General features: G+C 35.2%; 1 protein-coding gene across 2 annotated transcripts; it reads right to left on the bottom strand.

The window, feature by feature from the left end:
* Positions 1-7,926: 7,926 nt before the first annotated feature.
* Positions 7,927-14,671, bottom strand: LOC107772144 (phosphatidate phosphatase PAH2). Of its 2 annotated transcripts, XM_016591629.2 has the most exons (10): positions 14,504-14,671; positions 13,628-14,340; positions 13,424-13,497; positions 11,719-11,803; positions 11,352-11,438; positions 11,187-11,259; positions 10,568-10,611; positions 9,651-9,779; positions 9,476-9,574; positions 7,927-8,314 (listed from the first exon to the last, which is right to left on the bottom strand). In XM_016591629.2, exons 2-10 carry the CDS (start codon positions 14,006-14,008, stop codon positions 8,261-8,263), a joined length of 1,026 nt encoding a protein of 341 aa, XP_016447115.1. In that variant the 5' UTR covers positions 14,009-14,340; positions 14,504-14,671; the 3' UTR covers positions 7,927-8,260. The 2 variants fall into 2 exon arrangements, with proteins under 2 accessions (XP_016447115.1, XP_016447116.1); XM_016591630.2 differs by lacking the exon at positions 7,927-8,314 and adding an exon at positions 8,324-8,849 and having other exon boundaries at positions 13,628-14,671.
* Positions 14,672-21,764: the final 7,093 nt, after the last annotated feature.

The raw sequence follows: 21,764 nt of genomic DNA, 5'->3' as shown, positions 1-21,764 counted from the left end.
AAAACTAACTTCATAAGAATCCTCCGTATTGGGAATACATTACCACTATATAATGTCCAATATGAAGAAAAACTAAAAGTAATATTAAATAGACTGCATAAAGAGTTGAAATTGAGAAAATAAATACCCCCACAAGAATATATTTTTATATTATATTTGAACTATTTTCCTACGCAAATAATATTTTTTTAATCAATTTTTCGTGTAATATTGAAAAATACCCAATTATTAAACAAATAAGAAAATATTTAAGAATATAAATGTGTGAGAAAGAGAAAAAAATGGTTGATAAGAGTCAATACCACTAATGATTCTACAGACATAAAGATCTAAAAGTGAAATATCATATCAATCTTTTTCTTTTTGAAAATAAAATTTATGGTGGGTAAAATTATAATTAAGATTAAATATTCGAAACAAGAGATGAACTAATATTAAGATCTGAATCAACATAAAATAAATTATTTTTTATGTTAAAACTAAATAACTAAATCTTTTAATTAATTAATTAGCAAGAGAATCCAATTCAATTATTTTTAAAATATCATATGAGTAAATTCTTATTCAAATTAAACAAAAAAGTTATGGTACATAAATTTATTCTATAAACATACAAGTGTACGAGGAAGCACAATTAAAGCTAACTCCTAAACAAGAACAAACTTTTAATACTATATTATAAAGGGTCGACTCTAGATGATCGTTGTATTACTATACATAAAATTTCTCTCATTAATTAAATTTTATTGTTCCTTCATATAAATAAATGTTTAAATCATCACGTACCATTATTAACGTGCAACGCACGTTCATAGATACTAGTACTAACAAAAGCCCAAACCAAAATCAAATCAATAGTAGTGCTAACAAAAGACATTCAATTCAATAGTCAATAGTACGAGCGAGAATGTATTAAATATCTATTTTTTGTTTTGCAATAATTTAGATTTAAATACATAACCTATTTTTTATCTTTTCTTTGGCGTTTAGTCATGTAATTAACCCCCTTATTAGTCTACTTACTTTAGCGTACTTTTATATTATGTTTATTTTTATTATGATTTTTTAATTAGCAATATTTATATTATATAATTTTATTGTCTTTATTGTTGAATATTTTAGGATAATGCCATGAGACATCTCATATTTTGTATTATTTTCTTAGAAAATATTTTATATAGTTGTATCTTATTAGGATTAAAGAAATATTTGAGCACAATTTATATGCTTTGTTCTACGAAGATTTTACTGGGAAAAACCCAAAAACCCGAGAAAATTCGAGAAAAATCGAGATTGAAATACCCGAGTTTTATTGGTTTGGTTTGGTCTTTAGATTTAATAACCCGACACAATTAATTTGATTTGGTATATAATCGTAAAATTCGAACCAACCTGACCTACGTACATCCCTAATTTCTAGCATGGGATAAAAGTGATAATACCCAAGAAATAAACGAGAAGGCCAAAGGCCAAATCGATTATGGTAATCATATATAGGAACTCAAAAACGACTATTTTTTCCTTCCTGTAACTGATGTCATGTATTATGACATCAGTAAGCTTGCGTAGTTTAATTTGGTCGGTAATATGGATAAATATGCTCACTTTTTATACAGTGAATTCCCAATTATTTGTTCCTTAACTCATAAACAAATTCTTGGTTGACTACGAATCTGAACAACGAATTCTTATGATCTTATCTAGTCACGACCAGCTTTATGCTTCCCTTTAACCTACCACAGTAACAATTTTACTATAACTATATAATTCTTTTCATGAAAAAAAGATCTTTATTGTTTTTTGTTATTTCTAACTTGTCGTCAATTAATTGTAATAATTGTGTCGAAACGTTTATGACTTCTTAAGTGAATCCTGAAATTCAGATTTATTTATATAAATTACTAATAAGAAATCCATCTATTCTTATTGAGGAGGTTTAAAATTTACTTAGCAACTAAAAATATTCTAAAATTTAAGTAAGTGTATTACCAAGAGTTACGGTATGATGGATATGATCTCTCCTCTTAATAAGGACTCTTCTTTTAATTGGCATGACTCCGAATTAATTGGGCGGAACCCAAAAAAAATCCTAACACGTACCTAAAAGTAATACACGGTTAATCCATACTCAGATATAGCATCAAATTCTCCACATGATACTTGTATAACTATCACCTTTAAATATTCAAAGGTGTATTCGGTTTCTCTATCTAAGTTATCCTTGTCTAATAATTAGCAATAAGTAAAAAACGAAACAGGAAGTAAAATTGATCTTTAAATGTCAATAAAAAATGAGTTGTTACTCAAAATATGAAAAGGGGAAGTTCTTGAAAATTCTGAAACTCGAATAGGAATCTTACAAATTCCTATTCCCAATGACTATGGATTAATTAATTTAGTTGAAAAATATAGGAATAAAGTTCCACGAGAAAATTCTGCACCTAGTGGAACAGTAGTAGCTTATATCTAGTCTTAGTTTGTCCAATTACTCATCCATTACAGAATCAGCATTAAATCACAAAAAACGTAAAACATTCTCTATTTCTGAAAATTTTCAGCTCAAAACAGCACAACATGTTGGATTTATTCCGGCCTAGGAACATCATAAAATGTACCTGCGGTCAAATACCTTTGACTGAGGAGCAGCTGACCAAAATTTTCAAGGCGTACGATTCCAACCGCGATGGCTACCTTTCCAAAGAAGAACTCAGGGCGGCTTTCCGGGAGCTAGGATCCATTTTTCCAGGATATCGAGCCGCCCGAGCCCTTCACCGTGTTGATAGGAATGGTGATGGTCTGATTGATAACAAGGAGTTGGAACAGCTGGTCCAGTACGCAAGCAAACGTGGTTATAGGCTAAGAAATGCTTGTTCGGCCAGCAAGTAGCTTGGATAGAGAAGGTGGTTATGAGGGAATTTTCAATCCTTATGACCTTCAAGTTTGTTATAAAATATGTGTGTGGGTGTGTATTTGGTAGGTTTCTTTTTCTTGTCAGTTCACTGTTACACTTGTACTAGTGGAATATGGATGCTCTTGAGTTTTCAGAGCATACTCTGCAAACTTTAGTAACTAGTAAATAAAGAGAATTTTACTGTGTGAGTCCCATAATCGTTGGTATCTCTATGTATATATTGCGATAGTCAAGCAACAATCGGAAAGGCTGAGAGCGTTATGTATAACGAGAAATCTCGTTATATATGATGATGATATAAAACCGTTACGCAATTACTCTCTCGAGGAATTATCACGATTGATTACACAAATTCAAGCGATAATGTGTTGGATCCACTTACGATAATGACAATAAATAACTCAGAGAAATTTCCATATCAGCTCGTTCAAGGTATAGAAATTTAGACATGCTTTCAAGTTAACATTTAAAGACCAACACTGATAAGAACATGTCCAGTATAGCTAGCATGAGGAATGGTACATCTCTATGCCTATATGTCAAATATGCATGTCAACTGTATGGTTTCACGGTGGTATCCGCAAGTACTCACTCTCTCAGAATATTCAATATGACTGCCAAATGCCCAGACAATCCACACACAAACACTCAGCACCGTATGGGTGCCTGGCATCAAAGCCCCTCACTAAAGTACGTGTGTGTGTGTGTGTATATATATATATGTATATATATATATATATATATATATATATATATATATATATATATATATATATATCACTGTGTACGCTCACTGCTGGTATGTCAGACTCTGGAGGGGCGGATCCTGACCAAGCGCTAATATAAAGCCTATAAGGTCTGTTGCGGTGTGCAGTCCAATCCACAAAAATAGATAATCCAATAAAGCATGTTACGGTGTGTAGCCTGATCCACAACAACACTCACAAACTGACTCTCAGGCCCACCTCAGTTATCAATCTCTCAAGTCTCAAGGTCTCACAGATCTCGTACCACTAAGCCGAAACAATGATAACAAGTAATGTAACAGTGAATGATAACAGAGACTGAGATATAATATGCAAATGAAGAATCATGACTGAATACATAATTACAGTTAAAGCAAATAACTCAAAAACAGTAAAAATAGACTCATTAGGTGACAACCGAATAAGCAAGTAGCCTAACATGATTTCTAACATGAATCACAACTCAATTACTCTAACAAGTAAGGATTACACGGATAAAACAAAAATTGATAGAAACTTAGTACAAAAATTCCATTTGTATCATGGTTACTATGGTACACACCCACATGCATGTCACCTAGCATTTGCGCCACCCCAACACAACAGAAATAACACATTTCCAAGGATAATTCCCCTCAATTCCAAGTTTAGAAATGTTACTTACCTCAAAACGTGCAACTCACTACTCCAACAAGCCATTGCCTCGCGAATCAGCCTCCAAACGACTCGAATATAGTCACAAATAACTTAATATAATCAATACAAGCTATAGGAATTGATTCTATACGATAAAGCTAAGATCTTTAATCAAAATCAAAAAGTCAACCCCATGCTCATACCTCGGAAACCGATAAAATTCACATGTTCCGAACAACCATTCAATAATGAGTCTAACCGTACCAAAAAATCCAATTTTGACCTCAAATCGACCTTCAAAGATTCATTTTTTATTTTTGAAAAGTTTCCACAAAATTCCTCATTCTTCACTTTTATTAACTAATTAGATGCTAAAAACAAAGATGGAATCATGAAATAATAACAAATCCGAGTCAAAAACACTTACCCCGATCCAAATCTTGAAAACCCCCTCCAAAATGGGCCAAAATCGAGCTCTACAACTCAAAATATGAAATAATAACTCTAACCCTCGGTTTAGGTTTTTAACAGTCTGCCCAATTTTTTCTTCTTCGAGAACACGAAAGGTTCCTCTCGTTCTTGAAGCACAAATCTCCCCAGTTGACAATTCCTTTTTCGCTAACGCGATCCCTCTCCCGTGAACACGAAGCTAAATTTTTGATGCCCCAAGCCGGTCTTCCTTCTACGTGAACGCAGCTCCCTACTCGCGATCGCGATGCACAGCCTCCTCAAGCCTTTGTGAACACGACCCTTGTCTCGCAAACGCGAAGAGCAAAAACCCACTTGCCATCAATAACATTATGCGAATGTGACCCCTTTGTTGCAAACGCGAAGAAGAGTACACCAAATATCATATCAGCAGTTCTTTAAGAACAAAATGAAGACAAACTTCGCCTGAATCACACTCGAGGCCCCCGAGACCCCATCCAAACATGTCAAAGATCCTAAAACACGATACGAACTTAACTGAAGCCTCAAATAACATCAAACAATATCGAATTCACGAATCATACCCCAGTTCAAGCCTAATGAAGTAATGAACTTCTGGCATCTAAAACTAATGCTAAATCATACCAAACCAACTCCGATTGACCTCAAATTTTGTACCGCAAGTCATAAATGACATAACGGAAACTCCCGAAACTGAAATTTGAACCCGATATCAACAGAGCCAACTCTCTATCAAATCTCTCTAACCTTCTAAACCATCAACTTTCTAATTTTTGTCAATTCAAGCCAAAACGACCTACGTACCTCCAAATCAACATCTCGACATACTCCTAAGTCCAAAATCACCATACGAAACTATCAAAACCATGAAAACTCTATTCTGGAGTCGTCTACACAAAAGTCAATCTCTGGTCAACTCTAACAACTTAAGCCGGTAAATGAGGGAACATGGCTACAACACTCAAAACGACCTGCCGGATCGTCACATTTATGAAAACAGACGGTGTCCATGGCTGAAACAAATACAAAAATGAAAACTAAAGACGATTAAGGGTTGATTGTGTGACTTATGGTTATCTAGGTATATACCAAAGTTCGACGGTTCAATGATATCAAACCTACCGATTGACCGAGTATATCCAACATAAGTTCACTACGAAAAGTTCAAAGGAAAACCTACTTATCCAGATGCGATTAATCTTTGCTTGCGAATCACACGATTTTTCATGCATATTTCCGTTTTATAGTCATTTGTCATTCATGTGGGAGATTGTTGGATTTTTAGTTAAAAAATTGAGGTGGATGGGAAATGGAGGAAAAAATAAAATTTTGATTTTTCTTCCTTTACAAAGGAACATTATCCCATATTGGAGGAGGAAAGCTCATTTGTTGAGTGCACTTCTTTCTAGCTCTTAAAGAGTTGAGAAGAAGTCAAGCATCGCGCCGTCGTCGTCGCTCGGCTTCGGATCAATTCGGATTTGGTCAAATAATCTGACTGATTGATTACTTATTTGGACCAAATTTATTTGTTTAATAGTAAGACTAAATTAATATTTTTTTAATCCATTGTTGTGCAAATTACCGTGTGTGGAAGCAAATTGTGATATGATACATAGGTTGTGCAAATTACTATAAGGTAATGTTGGCTTTACAGTCACACTTAACGGCTTGAGAGCATTATATTCCTTTGAAACACTTAGAACTTATTCCATTAGGAGTGAAACTTACGCTATAATTTCTAATAATATGCGTAAAAATGAAGCTTCTTAATGACATTCTTATAAATGCAAGTCATTTCATCAAGTAATTTTCAAAGTTATAGAATTATGAAACTAGAACATATCGGAAATCGCAGCGTTTCCAGTGACGGCAAACGTGAAATGTCTTTGGAAGAATTCAAGAAATGGATGAAGAAATTTGATGGGGACAACGATGGAAAGATGAGCAAAGAAGAGGTCGGAGAGGCGGTCCGTTCGAATGGAGGCTGGTTCTACCGGCTAAAGGGCAAACGGGCTGTTGCATCTGCAGACTCTAACGGCAATGGGTACATTGATGAGGATGAAATCAACAACCTTGTGCAGTTTGCGCAGAAGCACTTGGGTATTAGAATTGTGTCTTATTAATTTTGAACTGGTCTTTGTGTGTTAAAAAAGTTAAACTAGTAACAAGTATCTATTGTTAAAATAAAATGTCTCTGAGAGTTAGCGTTTACTGTTTACTAGTTTTAATATCACATTTTGAGTCTACTTGTTTATATATATTGTTGTTAGGATAATCATGTGTCATGCGTAAGCTACTAAAGACGATAAATCAGATAACAAAGAAAAATATACCAAAAGAGATAAATATTTTTCGGTCAATTGACTTACGTCCACGGGTGCAGATTAGCAATCCATTATATAAAAGAGAGTACAAAATATCGAGAAAACAACCTGAAGGAAAATATTTTATTATAAATTTATAAATGATCTCTACAATTCTTTATTTCCTCCACACCTAAAATAAGCTAGTAATACCCCTATTTATAATAGTAGGAAACTTATTTCAACTAGAAACAGGAAAGTCTATTCCTATATATATTCTAACCGCAAATCATATTTAGACATGAATTAAATAAACCAAATCCTAAATGACTAAGGTTTCCTACTACAACTTTAAATTAGTTTTCCAACATAACCCCACAAGAGGCAAACACAAGTGGCATACTAACACTTGTCTGAAATTCTCTCCTAAACAAGACTCTCAAACCCCATATGGCTAACATTGTGGATGCTACTTAGTGAGAAGGAAGGATCCTGAATTTATAAAAGTCCAAACCTTTTTCTCTAAAAAAAGAACTAGTCAAATATGAGAGATAAGAAAAACCCAAATATGATAAATATGTAGTCTTTTCCTCCATAATATAGAAAAACCGAATATGGTAAGAAAATGAGGACAACCACCTAACAATTGCAAACTTTGTTTATTTTCTATTTCACTTTCTCTTACTCCCTCACATTTCTATGGATAACTCCTGTATATTGTACTTCACATTTAACACGTAGCTTGAAGCTGAAAAATGCTAAAAACTTTTGAAGAAGCATTCAAATAGCCATTGCAAAGTTTACGAATTCTACTTAGTAGGGACCTAAACACATGATTTTTTTTTCTCAAAGTCAGACCACGCCTTATGACAAAAAGGGGAGACAGAATGGATCACCGGTCGATCTGTGATTAAAAAAAAAAAAACTACACATGAATTATAGGATACAGACTGACAAACACAATAGGCTCTTCATGAGTAAAAAGGGATAAATCTTATTCAAACAGTCTAATATCTAGAGCATTTGATAAAACGAACCCTCCTTTCGCTCTTAAGGTGGACATTTCTTGACAAAACCAGTTATACAGAGACCATATCCCCTACTAAAGGTTCAGAGACAGAATTTTCTTCAAATGCAGGTCATCACAATTCCAGTATGTGTGTCATTCGCAACGATGAATCCATCAGTAGCATCACTCTCCAGTCATTTACCCATCAACGGCGAAAATACCTCCTCTTAGTAATAGTAACACTTTGTCCATAACAAATCTGTTCATTAACAAAAGATTATATAAATGACCAAAATCTACACCTTCTCATCCACACATAAACTACAACATTATACAGAGTTCAAATTATTCAATCAATGTGGAATATATATAGTAATTTCCTTCCACACTTGTTCATATACAAGAAAGCACAACAAATGAGCAATCCTACTATCGAATATTGATGCGTAAAATATCAGAAATTGAGTAAAATACTTCCTTTGGAAGGATGGGTGTGTAATACAACAGCATACTAGTAAACTTCCATGTGCAATATACAGCTATAGTGAGGCCGTCTTTGGTCAGCCTTAGTTGTAAGGTGCACACATGAATTAGCAGTTTGTCACGAGTCCATCACTTTTTATCAGAAACAAGGACAAGTTGCTTCCAAGTTAATATATTTGAATGAAAATTTATATGAATCTCTTCATAGCCGTGGGAGTGCCATCCCTGAATCTCAAAAAATAATTGGATGGACTGGCTTAATCTCGGATAGGAGACGGAAGCTTCCAATAATTCCATGAATTAAAATCCTCCTAGAAAAGTGAAAATATTGTTTGACTGTAAGTTGATTGAGGTTTCAAGAAAAAGCTCGATATGTATTATAAAATTACATTTCGGACCAGCAAAATCTAGTATTTCCAAGACTCCATAATTGTTTTGAAAATGCAAAGCTGAGACATGCAAGCTCTAAATACCCTGAAATGATCAAGGGGGCCTAAAGTGTCACGGGGGATAATACTGCAACGGTGAAACTTCTCCGCTCATACTTTATGCTTTGGGTCGTCTATGCCGTACATCCCAAACATGGCATGAATTTTACGACAGGGATAAAACTAGCCCCCTTCAAAACCTACAAATTTTTTAGTACTTAATTTTATTATCAACATTTGAATATATTATTTCTAGGTGTGATGCAGATGGAGTTAACGTCTCCAAAAGAAACAAACATGCTGACTAAATAGACTAGATGGTCAATCGTCAAAATAAACATAATGGTGTAAGTGCTCTGATGCTCCACTTAGAGCTAACTTCAACGCCCTACATCACTTTGGAGAAGGATAACAGTGAAGCACAAGAAATCACAGACTTCTCATTACGCTATCATGTGGTAAATAGCCAATTATCAATATTCAGAACAAGAAAAGCAAAGAAATCCAACCTGCTCACGTGAGGACAAGGGTGGAAACATGTCATCGACGCAACCATGTATGTAGGTGTATGATTTTGTATCTATGTGGTGGTTCATAAGAATTTGACCCTGTGCATTATGGAAATACCATCAAAAACTCTAAAAGAAAGTTACTTGCCAAAGGTCCTTCATTGATTCTACATACCTTTGGATCGATGGTGAAGATTTTTCCTTCAGGTATTCCAACCTTGAGGTAGCTGAGCTTGTCGGTGTCTCTGTTTCCAAAACCAGCATAAAAGGGATTTCTATCAGAGGGGAACAATGCCTTGACATCCTGCAAATTTCAAAAGTTAAAGTTAATTATCTGCAGATGTTGCCAAAGCTAGATGACCCAAGATATAGTGCTGAAAGTTAGCCACTAAAACTTCTACAATTGCCCGTAATGTAGATACTGTCTTCCCTATCAGAGTTGCAAACATCATTACTCCAATTTGAAACCCATGATAAATAGGGGAAAAAGGTACCAAAACAAAAACTATTCATAAAAGACGTATTCCACTCTGAATTATATTTTCGAGCTTTCTCTTATTAGCCATTATATCATCTTGTGATTATTTATCCCATTAGTTACATCTTGATGTTCCTACATGGCCATATTTTGAGTGTAGTACACCAAACAACACAACTTCTCATTCACCTTAAGACGGAGTAAGATCAGTTAAATGGCATTTTTTTATGTCCGAATCTCCTTGCGTCAAACGTCTACTTGTAAAATTTGGAGCATTTGAGACTTCTGCATGTATGAAACAGGGATTTTGTGCAGTTAAACTATAAAGCACCAAACACCCACTTATTCTCTGACTCAGGTTATTTACATCACAAGGCATAATAACTCCCTTAAGATAGCAGAAAAGCAAAGATTAGACAACATGGATATAGGTCGTCTTTATTCCATTAAACGACAAAATCATCACTCTGCCAGATGCAGCTCATCACTAGGTTAAAGCAATGGTCCCAGAGCCTCGCCAGCCTCACGGCTTTTACAGACATGCATAACTTCTTTGCTTAAAATGCTAAAAATACTATTAGGGAAAAAAAAAGCAAATAAATAAAGAAACTGACCTGTAAGCAAGTAATTTTGAATTCATGGGGAGATCTTGTAACCACTGCAAAAGGTAAAAGGTAGATGCACCTCTCAATCATATTATGAGCAAAATTTGAAGCACTTCTTCCAGGAGAGCTTACTATCATACTACTAAATAATCGCAGAAGGAAATAGCACATTTCACCATTTAAGCTCATACACAACCAGTCCACTGAACCAATAATGCCTTTTGCATTCTAAATGCATATTGTTTTTAATACAGTTTTGAGGCAACGACCCTTCCTTTTCTATGCAGAGTTAGCACCGGTAACAGCTTACTTCTCCTTCAACGTTTTCCCTCCTTCCCCAATTAAAATTCATAAAAGGATAGAAAGCACAACATGCTATATATAAATTATCCACAAAATATATTTTTAAAAAAAGTATATATATATATATATATATGCCAGGCACGGTTCGTATCAGGTTTTAGCATACCCATATGTTAATAGATAATCTTGTTTTATTCTACTAATCATGATTCATAAGAATATGGACAAACAGAATATTACCAACTGAATGGGATGCATAGTTTGGAGCAACGAAAAATACAAAGAGAAAACACTTCACGAAATAAAGAAAGGGATAGCCGGTAACCTTCTCGAAATAAAGAACGAAAAAGTCCATCAGGCGATGTAAGAACAGGTCCTTCAGGTAATCCCTTTCCATCCTGCAATTAACACAAATACAAAAAAAAATCAAATTAATTGATTAGGAGCAAAAAGAGAAGTGTGATTACTTGAGACAAACTTATTTCCATACCTGCATAAGATTAAACAAGAATTGTCTAGTGAGATAGGCCTGTGAAATAGCACGTGCACTTTGGAAAAGCAATTGATAGCCGTTCTCCTGCAACAAGAGGACAACATCATCTATTCTTATTCTACTATCAGACAGAAACTAAAACATATAATTACATAGAAGAAATGTAGAAACATTTTGACCCTTAGCAAACCTTTAAAAAGGGAAAACATATTCACAACATAAGAGAACATCCTTGAACTAAAGACTTGAATTGTGACCATTTACTTGCCAAAAGAGTGGAGAAGAGAATTGCATCATTCCATATCACAGCTCATCCGAATAAACCTCAAAAGAGGGAGAAGAGAAAATGAATTAAGTCTAAAACCTTGATAGCCGAAAAGAGATGTGCAACGCCTGACTGTGACCAATCCACTCCCACCAAAGGCATGAACTGCCCTAGAACATCTGATCTGTTTAATTGAGAAAGAATAAATCACACATCAGGTGGGCACAAAGAAATAATATCATCTATACTGCTATCATATACACCAACTCAAAGAAGTCTAGCATTTTTGTTCACAAAGTGGAAATCTTCTCTTCAACTATTCAGTATGCTTTGCAAACTATACTGATTACAAAAGTAGTCCAGAAACAAACTATCGCAAATCAGATATGGCCACTTTTTGCATGTGCAAAAAAGATTTAATTAAATCCAAAACTGATACTCTTCCACCCCACTCTAACTTCTGACTGAAAGTCGAAGCAATAATAGACATATGATAAGATGTACCATTTGAAAATATTATATAGAGGTCTAGAGACTATACAAAGATACTAAGAGTTGGATCTTTTTCCAATCCAAAATATTAAAAATGATCAAAATTTACTACTCTTGAAAAACACGAAATGACAAATACTTTGGGCGGAAGAGATAAAGAATAACATATGATATTATGATGTGAGGTTTCAATTCCGGCATAGATCACGGAGGGAGAGAAGACGAACAAGATGGCATCTTATAAAAAGTATATGCTTTCTCCATGTATCACAATAAGTACCAACTGTTCATAGACTTGGAATTGATTAATATTCAACAATGTACATGTCAAAGATTGTAATACTAACTAGCCTTAGATGGACAAAGAATCTCCTAATCCTGCAAAGGATGAACCTAGAATTGAAGTCTTAGACAATAATTGGTTCATTGTCAGTTTGAGTTTAGAAATAGTTTATGACAGAAGTAACCTAATGTGCAGTACGTGACAGGAATTCAATTTTGGTTATATTACCATACCATGGCACTCTCTGCAAAATTTATGGGACAAAGTCAATGGTAAATTTGGAAGGAGTTTCCATCCAACTGCATCTTGAAGGTTCCCTTTAGAACTTGAACGTTCCCTTTCGGAAGTACGAAGATAAAACCTCAAAAATAACAAAGATGACAACATCACATCTAATTTTGGACCCACTTTTCTCTACAATAAATTATATATCAACTCTGCTCTCAATCTCCAGGGCAAACTAAGAAAATCTAATCAGGAAGAGGGATATCGGACTTGTGTTTGAAACACTTTTAAGTGAATCATGCTATGTTTCATCAATTAAGAACAACTCCTTGCTTCTAAGACACGTGCGTGGAAGTGAATCACAAAGTTAACTACACAAAGAAAGCAATTTACAGCCAAATAATCGTACTTAACAAAGTTGATATTAGGATATGAGGTTCATGTAACAGAAAGAAGTTATACAAAAAGGATAGCAAATAATAACCATTAACACTCCATATGCACTAATCAAAAGTTGATAGAGTAAATGTCCTCTCTACAAGCTTCTTGTTGTGTCCAAGACCTGCTATTTTCAACTTTGATCATAAATAATGTTATAGTTAGCACCTCTTTTGAACTATTTTGTTCAACTTTCATCACAAGGAATGTAATAATTATCAACAGTTTTATAATAAAAAAAAACTGATAATTGATATATTCTTTGTGATCAAAGTTAACAAAATAGCAAGTTCTGGACGCAACAGCAAGCTCATAGAGAAATCAATAGCACCAGCCATCTATAGCAGAAAAGTGAATCAATTTTACCTAGTAATTGTTCCATCAACATCAGAGACTACAATATTTGTGTCCCATCTCCACAAATATATACACGCATCAACCTGCAAAGTATGTATCTCAAATAAATTATAAGCAAGCATTTGCATACGCACACAATAGTTAATCAATAGTAAGAAAAGAATCAAAACGCCGAAGCAAAAGATGCAATGAAAAGAAGTTTTAGAAAATGACCTGCCGTTTCGCGCATGTGAATACAACTACATTCTTTCCCTCCTTCAGATTCAAAGCTGCCAGCTGTTCAGATGTTCGAGTAGTTAAAGAATCTCCATCTACCATGTCCAGCTCCCTTAGAAAGTATGCTTGCCCTCTATTATCTAAATTCATACAGAAACCCGCTTCCACGCCATTTACACTTACATTAACCACCTTTTCTTTTGCCTTCAAAACCTCCTGAAACTTCCCGAATCGAACATACCAAGGAGAGGATTTCAAACTCCCATCTGGTTGCTTCACCACTATGATATCCACAGCACCACCAAATGGATTTAAAGTCCCAGAAACACTACGGACGCCTCGACCTATATAGCTACCTATCCTCCCTACAGTATTCATTATCTTACAACAACAACAACAACAAGTATGTCTAAGTCCGAACAAGTTGGGGTCGGCTATATGAATTCCTACTGACAACGTTACTACTTTTAAATCATCTTCATGCCAATATTATGTAAATACAGTATAATACAAGAAAATCTGCCAAGCTTCCACTTCTGCAGTCTTATTGCCACGTCACAAATTAAAACCCCAATTCATCAAAATTGTATTTTTTTTAAGCTCATCTACAACAATTCATTCATTCCCTCAAGTAAATCTTCAGATTTTCCCACAAAGATCCAATCTTTACTTGATTCCCAAATCAATTCTCTCGCTCACGTATTTGAATTCTAACAACAATGATCATAGAACATTAATTAATAAAGATTCAAAGACCGGTGAAAAAACGAGCTTTCTTGCTTAGAAAAAGGCAGATAAAAGAAGAATATCTGAAGGAAAACATATATATACTATAACAATGCACAAATTTGCTGAAAACCCAGAAAATTATACCTAAAATAAATTGTAGCAGAAACTGAACCCAGCTCAAGAAATTAATCAGTGGACAGGGTCACAAATAGAAAAAAACGAAAAATAAAAAAGAAGGTATTCTTGCAGTATTAAAACCGCTAAGACTTAAAACTTAACGTTGAATAATAGTAGTTGGCTGAAAGTTCGACCAAGAAAAAAAAAAGTGGGCTGAAAGAGCATATATTCTTTTCTAAAATGATATCCGAATGTGCCACTTCTATAATTAATTGGAATCTTACACAAATCTCCCGAGTCCTACCCACCTTTTAGTCATTAATCATAAACTTATCAAAACTAGCAAAATACATATAAAAATTTAAAACTCAAAAAACTAAGGTTCTTTCTCTCCAAAAATCATACATAAAGATCTTCTTCCATAGTTTAAGCATGATTAGCAACATTAGATGCGAGACGAAAAGAAAATTCCATGAATAAAGTAACAAATAAGGTGATAAAATACAAATATGATATACATGTTATACACATTTGATACAAATATAATATATATGTGATATATAGTGTGATACACCTATTATTATCATTTTCATGTTCATCTTTTAACCAACTTGTCACGACCCGGAATTCCCACCTTCGGGACCATGATGGCGCCTAACATTTTAGTCGCTAGGCAAACCAACGTTAGAGTAATTCTTAAGCCAATTTTAAACATTTCAAGTACCTAAACCCATTTAAACTGAAATAAAGCTGAAATGACGTGTGAAAAGGTAGAATAACCAAAAATGTCTAAGTACAAATCACGGATCTAGAATCACAAGTGCACGAGCTACTAGAAGTTCTACAAATAGAGTCTGAAATAAATACAATTGTTTCGAATAAAATGAACAGTAAATAAGGAATGAGGAAGGGGACTTCAAGGTCTGCGGAAGCCAGCAGATCTACCTCGAGTCTCCAAATATGACAATCCGAGCTAATGCACCTCACGTACAGCTGGGACTAGTACCAAAATCTGCAAAAAAATGTAGAGTGTAATATGAGTAAAATCGACTCAATATACATCGTAAGTGTCGAATCTAACCTCGACGAGGTAGTGACGAGACTACGACAGAACACTCACGTAATTAAACTTGTACAAACGAATATATATATATATATATATATATATAACATAGTAACAATTAAAGAATTAATATGTAAAATTGGGAGGGACATGCGAGAGGGGAAAAAAATACAATAATTACAACAGAAATAACAACATAAGACAGTCAAATAAACCATAACCCAATGGAAATGGATAAACATAATGAATAAAGACGGCATGGCATCACCCATCGTGTTTTTACTATCACCCTCACCATGAAACAATAATAATGGCACGGCATCACCCTTCACCCTTCGTGCTTTTACTCTCAATCTCTTCATAAAATGATAAATACGGCATGACATCAGCCCGCGTGCTTTAACTCTCTTCCTCATTATGCATAAATCAATAAAATAATAAACGGTACGACATCACCCTTCGTGCTTTAACACTCTCCCTTATCATGTAGCAATGAATATAAACATTCGGGAGATAGAATAAACCTTACGTCAATAATGGTTCCAAAATACCAAGCCTCAACTTTCAAAAATACGCAACTATCACAAATAGTTCATAAATGCGGAAGGAACGTTCAATTAAGTAATAAACTAGTCTAAGCATGGATATCATAATCAAAGACGACAATGAATTACAAGGATACAAGTCCCACCCGCATGATTTAACCTGACAATAACGCGTTGGTACTCGTCACCTCACATATACGTTGTACCCACACATTTAAACACGTAGCAAATAGGCGAACAAATCCCAATCCCTCAAGTCAAGGTTAACCGCGATACTTACCTCGCTCCGCAATCGACTCAAAGTCCAACCATGGTCTTGCCTTTCGAACAAGTCTCCGAACCAACCAAATATAGCAAATTATCAACCAAACAATTCAAAATAAGCCTTAGGAACGACCCCACGAATGAAAGAGGTTCAATTTAGGTCATTATTGAAAAAGTTAACAAAAGTCAACCCCGGGCTCGCTTGGTCAAAACCCGATTTTCCATTCATCCCCGAGCCCGGTTATGTATTTATTTTGAAATCCGACCTTAATTCGAGGTCAAAATTCTAATTTTACAAAAATTCCTAATTCCACTCAAATCCCCAAATTTCTACCATGAAAATCCTAGATTTAAGGTTGAAATCTTATAAAATGTAGTGGGTAATGATGGTAGGATATAATTACATGTTTTAGTCGCTTATTGCATTCTGAATTACTGCACTTTAATTGAATTTGAGCTTTAATCGCTAGTATTTTGCACTAACTGTTATGCCTTGTAGGAGTGATTCCGAGTGATGTCGATGTTATGGAGATAATTCAAGCTATTTGGAGTTTTAAAGTCTGAGTAAAAGACCAAAAGATCAAGTCGGAATCGCATTCGGGGGTCGAGAACCATGTCTGGACTTCAAAAATCAAGCAAAAAGACAAATTTTGAGAAACGTCCACAGCCGGGGGGAGGGGGGCGCGTGGCGCGCCGCCGCTGTCCAATTCTACTACTTATCAATTTTGCAAGCTCCTGATAAACTCCAGAAGAATCCCGCGTGGCACGTCGCCCCATGCGACGTGCCTGTGTATTTTTTACAGAGTCACAATCCTATTTCGACTAGAAGAAGGTGGTTTCGTTTGGACCCGACCCTACTTGGTATAAATACGTGTAAAAGCGTTATTTTTGGGACTTTTGACATATCTGAGACCTAAGGAAGCTAAGGAGGAGGTGGAGAAGCAAAAGCACAAGGATTTCATCATTCAATCCTCGCTCAAGACACGAGTTTGGATCATTTTATGTTTTCCTTTAAATTAAACATAATTGTGATGAATTGCTCCATATCTATAGAGTAGTTCTCTTTAGGATTTGATAGATTCGGTATATTGATATTTGTTTGTAGATATTAACTCTAGTTTTATGTATTGAATCGTTTTGGATATTTTAATCGTTGCATCTAAATTCACTTGTTCATGTAATCGAGAGAGGCATAACTTGTGAATACTTTTGCATTCTATTTTGTTCGTTGAATTTATTAATTCTTTTTAGTAATCGAAAGAGGCTAGTTGAATTGTTGATTAAACCTAGTTAGGAGGATAATCGAGAGAGGTTCTTCTAATGACCAATCCACTACGAATTCTTGCATATCTTCGCAGAGCTTAAATTAGTTCATCTTGTGAGGTTGAGACTTAATCGAGAGAGGAGTTTCTACTAAATATTTGAACTAATAATCAAGTGAATTCGCTTACTTGAACATTAGATGTGAACTACCTAGAGTTAGATCTCAAACAATTATCATGCACCTATCCTATCAAAACCTTACCTTTTCCCAATTGATAACCTTCTTTGCTCATTACTTGAGTTGATTGTCATTAGCCAATAGTTTAGACTCTTAGTTAAATTTAGTTTTAATCACATAAATATCAATTATTGATCATCTTGGATAACAATCTAACTACGAACTGCGATAATACTATTTAACTCCAATCCATGTGAATACAATATTATATTTTACTATATTCGACTAGCGAGCATATTTAAGTGTGTGTTTTGCGCTTGTCAAGTAATTGAAAGGAAGTAGGTTAGAGTCACTTACCAATGAATTGAGGAAGAAAAGCTCCTGGGAAAATCGCCTCTAAGATTTTTAGGGTTGAGAATTTAAAAGAATGAGCAAAATCCCGTCTATCTCAGTTCTTACCCAGCTGCGGATGTCCCAATTACGAACATTGCAATTGCGAGAAAGAGGTCGCAAATGCAAACTCCTCTCAGAAGCTCAATCATCACAAATGCGATGTTTTTGGTCACAAATGTGAACCCCAAGCCTTCGCAAATACAGACCACTTCTTCGCAAATGCGAAGAATGCCAGGAACATGCTGAGTCGCAAATGCGACTATGCCTTCGCAAAAGTAGAATTAGAAAGTTCGCAAATGCGAAGTTTTACCTCACAAATGCGAGACTTCCCCAGCCAACCCATGCTCACAAATGTGAAGCCTTGTTCGCAAATGCGAGACCTACAACATAACACCAGAAGCAAAAGAGCATCCGCTATTCTACAAAGTCCGAAATCACTCTGTGGCGTATCCGAAACTTACCCGAGCCCTCGAGGCTTTAAACCAAACATGCACACAAGTTCAAAAATATCATACAAACTCGCTCGCGCGATCAAAATACCAAAATAACACCTAGAACTATGAATCAGACACCAAAAGGAATGAATTTTTCAAAGAAACTTAAGAACTTCCATTTAAACAACTAGACGTCTGAATCACGTCAAATCGACTCCATTTCTCATCAAATTTTGCAGACAAGTCTTAAACACAGTAATGAACATATACCAAGTTCCAGAACCAAAATCCGGACCCGATAGCAATAAAGTCAAACTTCGATTAAATTTATAAATTCTTTAAACTTCAAGTTTTCGACAAAATGTGATAACTCGAGCTAGGAACCTCCGAATTCGATATCGGGCATACGCCCAAGTCCCAAATCACGAGACAGATATACCGAGACCGTCAAAATACGAATCCGGGTCCGTTTGCTCAAAATTCAAATAAATTTGAAGGCACGAATTCACAATTTAATCAATTTTTCACATAAAAGCCTTCCGAAAAAAGACATGGACTGCTCACACAAATCGAAAAAGACTAAAAGGAGCTATTTGGGGTTCCGAAACATAGAAGTTTAGGATAAAACTCTAGATGACCTATCGGGTGATTATAGTCTCCACCTCTAAAATAAATGTGTGTCCTCTAACAGACATAGAAAAGTACCTAGACAGGTGAAAAGGGATGAATATCTACTCCGCATGTTCGACTCGGACTCCCAAGTAGCTGACTCGACCGGCTAACCTCTCCATTACACTCGAATTGAAGGATAGCTCTTTGACCTCAACTGTCAAGCCTGCCGGGCTAGAATAGTCATCGTCTCCTACATATAAGTCAAATCCTTGTCCAATTGGATTGCGCTGAAATCTAACATATGGGATGGATCACCGTGATTCTTCTGGAGCATGGACACATGGAACACCGGATGAACTGCTGATAAATTAGGTGGCAATGCGAGTTTGTAGGCCACCTCACCCACCCTCTCAAGAATCTCAAAGGGTGCGATATACCTAGGGCTCAACTTGCCCTTTTTCCGAACCTCATCACACTCTTCATGGGTGAAACCCGGAGCAATACCCTATTTCTATCCATGAATGCAACATCACGAACTCTACGGTCGGCATAACTCTTCTGCCTAGACTGAGCTGTGCGAAATTGATCCTGAATAATCTTGACCTTATCCAAGGCATCCTGTACCAAATTTGTACCCAATAGCCAAGCCTCCCCTAGGTTGAACCATCCAATTGGCAATCGGTACCGCCTCCCGCATAATGCCTCATACGGAGCCATCTAAATGCTCGAGTGATAGTTGTTAGTGTAGGCAAACTCCGCAAGTGGCAAGAACTAATCCTAAGAGCCCCCGAAATCCATAACACAAGCGCGAAACATGTCTTACAATATCTGAATAGTGCGCTCGGACTGTCCGTCCGTCTGGGGATGAAATGGTGTGCTCAACTCAACATGCGTGCTCAACTCACGTTGTACTGCCCTCTAGAAGTGCGAGATGAACTGAGATTCAAACCATTTCAAACTGAGATTCAAGCTCTTTAAGATGTGTCAAATCTATTCTAATAGCAAACACTCAAAAGAAAGCAAAAATTTAACTTTTTTTCGCTACAAATAACCATTTGTCTAATATTTAGTAATATTTTATGAATTGAGCATTTTTTTTTATAAATGGATATAGCTGGTATTTTTCCTAATTAATTTGACACAGTCCAATAAGACGACACCACCAATGTCTCTAATGGAGTAGTAATTTTATACACTTATACTTCTTTTGTCTCCATTTAATATTTAGGAAAATAAAAGACTTTTAAATTTATGATTTAAGATAAATTATATATATTTATGTATTTATAAATTCTCTCGTTAAAGGTAAAATAAGTAAATTAAGAAAATTATTTAATATAAAATACAATATTCTTTTTTATCAACTAAAAGGAGAGTGTATCATATAAATTGAGATGGAAGGGAAAAAATAGCACAAAAATAGACAACATTTGTAAAGTCATTGAAAAATAATCATTGTTTTGCTTAAACACGGAAAATTCCAGCATAATATGCGGAATTATGGAGCTCCTCCAGCACATGAAAAGTTCCAGGAAAATATGTTGGATTATGGAGCTCTTGTATATAAACTTCCCGCATATTATGTTGGAACTCCAGCACAATATGTTGGAACCTCATATGTGAAAAAATTCGAACTCTAGCATTTTATGCTGGAATATTTCAGGATCTTTAAAGGCGTTTTTGTTCAGATTTTATCTTACATAAAAAATGACTAAATTTTGATTACTTTTTAAATTGTAGAAATTTTTTAATTACCAGTTATAAATCTAGCCATTTTTTATTTTTTCCCGAAAAGATATACTGTGACTCGTATGTTGTTAAATTACACAGGTACCAAATGTGTAACCAATTAAAAATAGTATATTAAAAAAATAGACTGTTAAATCAATAGTTTTTTTTTTTGTTAAGGCGTGTAAGCTGTATTTACTTGAGAGGACACAAAGTGAAGACAAGGCAAGAGTGTATTAGAGTGTACTCGTATTTTCTTTTTAATTTCAAGGGTCTCTCACAAATGTTGCTGCATGTACTTATTGAATATTATTTGAGACTTGTAACACTTGTGGTTTAATTTAATATAATCTATCGCTTTCCTTTGAAAAAATTTAAAAAAAATTCTTTTGTTACACACTTTCCTTGGAGGAAAGGAGAGAGGATAGTCCGCAAGTAAATTGCACGACGAACTCTCACTCGTACTACTAGACAAATAAATTTAAACAGTTTCAAGTACTAAATCCAGTACTTAAAGCCTTCATACAGATAAATTACCTCAAATGCAGGTGCAATACACTCATATGTCTCATTAAAAGGGCGCAGCCCAGTGCACTAAGCTCCCACTATGTGCATGGGTCCGGGGAAGGGCCGGACCACAAGGGTCTATTGTACACAGCCTTACCCTGCATTTCTGCAAGAGAATGCTTCTACGGCTTGAACCTCGTGATCTCCTGGTCACAAACTTTACCAGCTACGCGCTGATATGTCTCATTCACAAGTCAAATATGTATGCATCATTAGCATCATACTCTGCAGTCAATGACTA

The sequence above is a fragment of the Nicotiana tabacum genome, chromosome 16, assembly GCF_000715075.1.
Source record: "Nicotiana tabacum cultivar K326 chromosome 16, ASM71507v2, whole genome shotgun sequence".
NCBI lineage: Eukaryota > Viridiplantae > Streptophyta > Magnoliopsida > Solanales > Solanaceae > Nicotiana > Nicotiana tabacum.
Note: the sequence above shows the minus strand (reverse complement) of the source record. Positions and strands in the feature narration are given on the sequence as shown.

Bases quoted from the DNA above. Each gene is read 5' to 3' on its own strand.
- LOC107772144 (XM_016591629.2), bottom strand. From the start codon at position 14,008: ATGAATACTGTAGGGAGGATAGGTAGCTATATAGGTCGAGGCGTCCGT. The intron at 11,260-11,351 runs GTATGGAAATAA...TGTTAATTGCAG, and splicing joins TCTTGTTTAATCTTATGCAG to GATGGAAAGGGATTACCTGA. The intron at 9,780-10,567 runs GTCAGTTTCTTT...TGAAATTTGCAG, and splicing joins TCAAAATTACTTGCTTACAG to GATGTCAAGGCATTGTTCCC.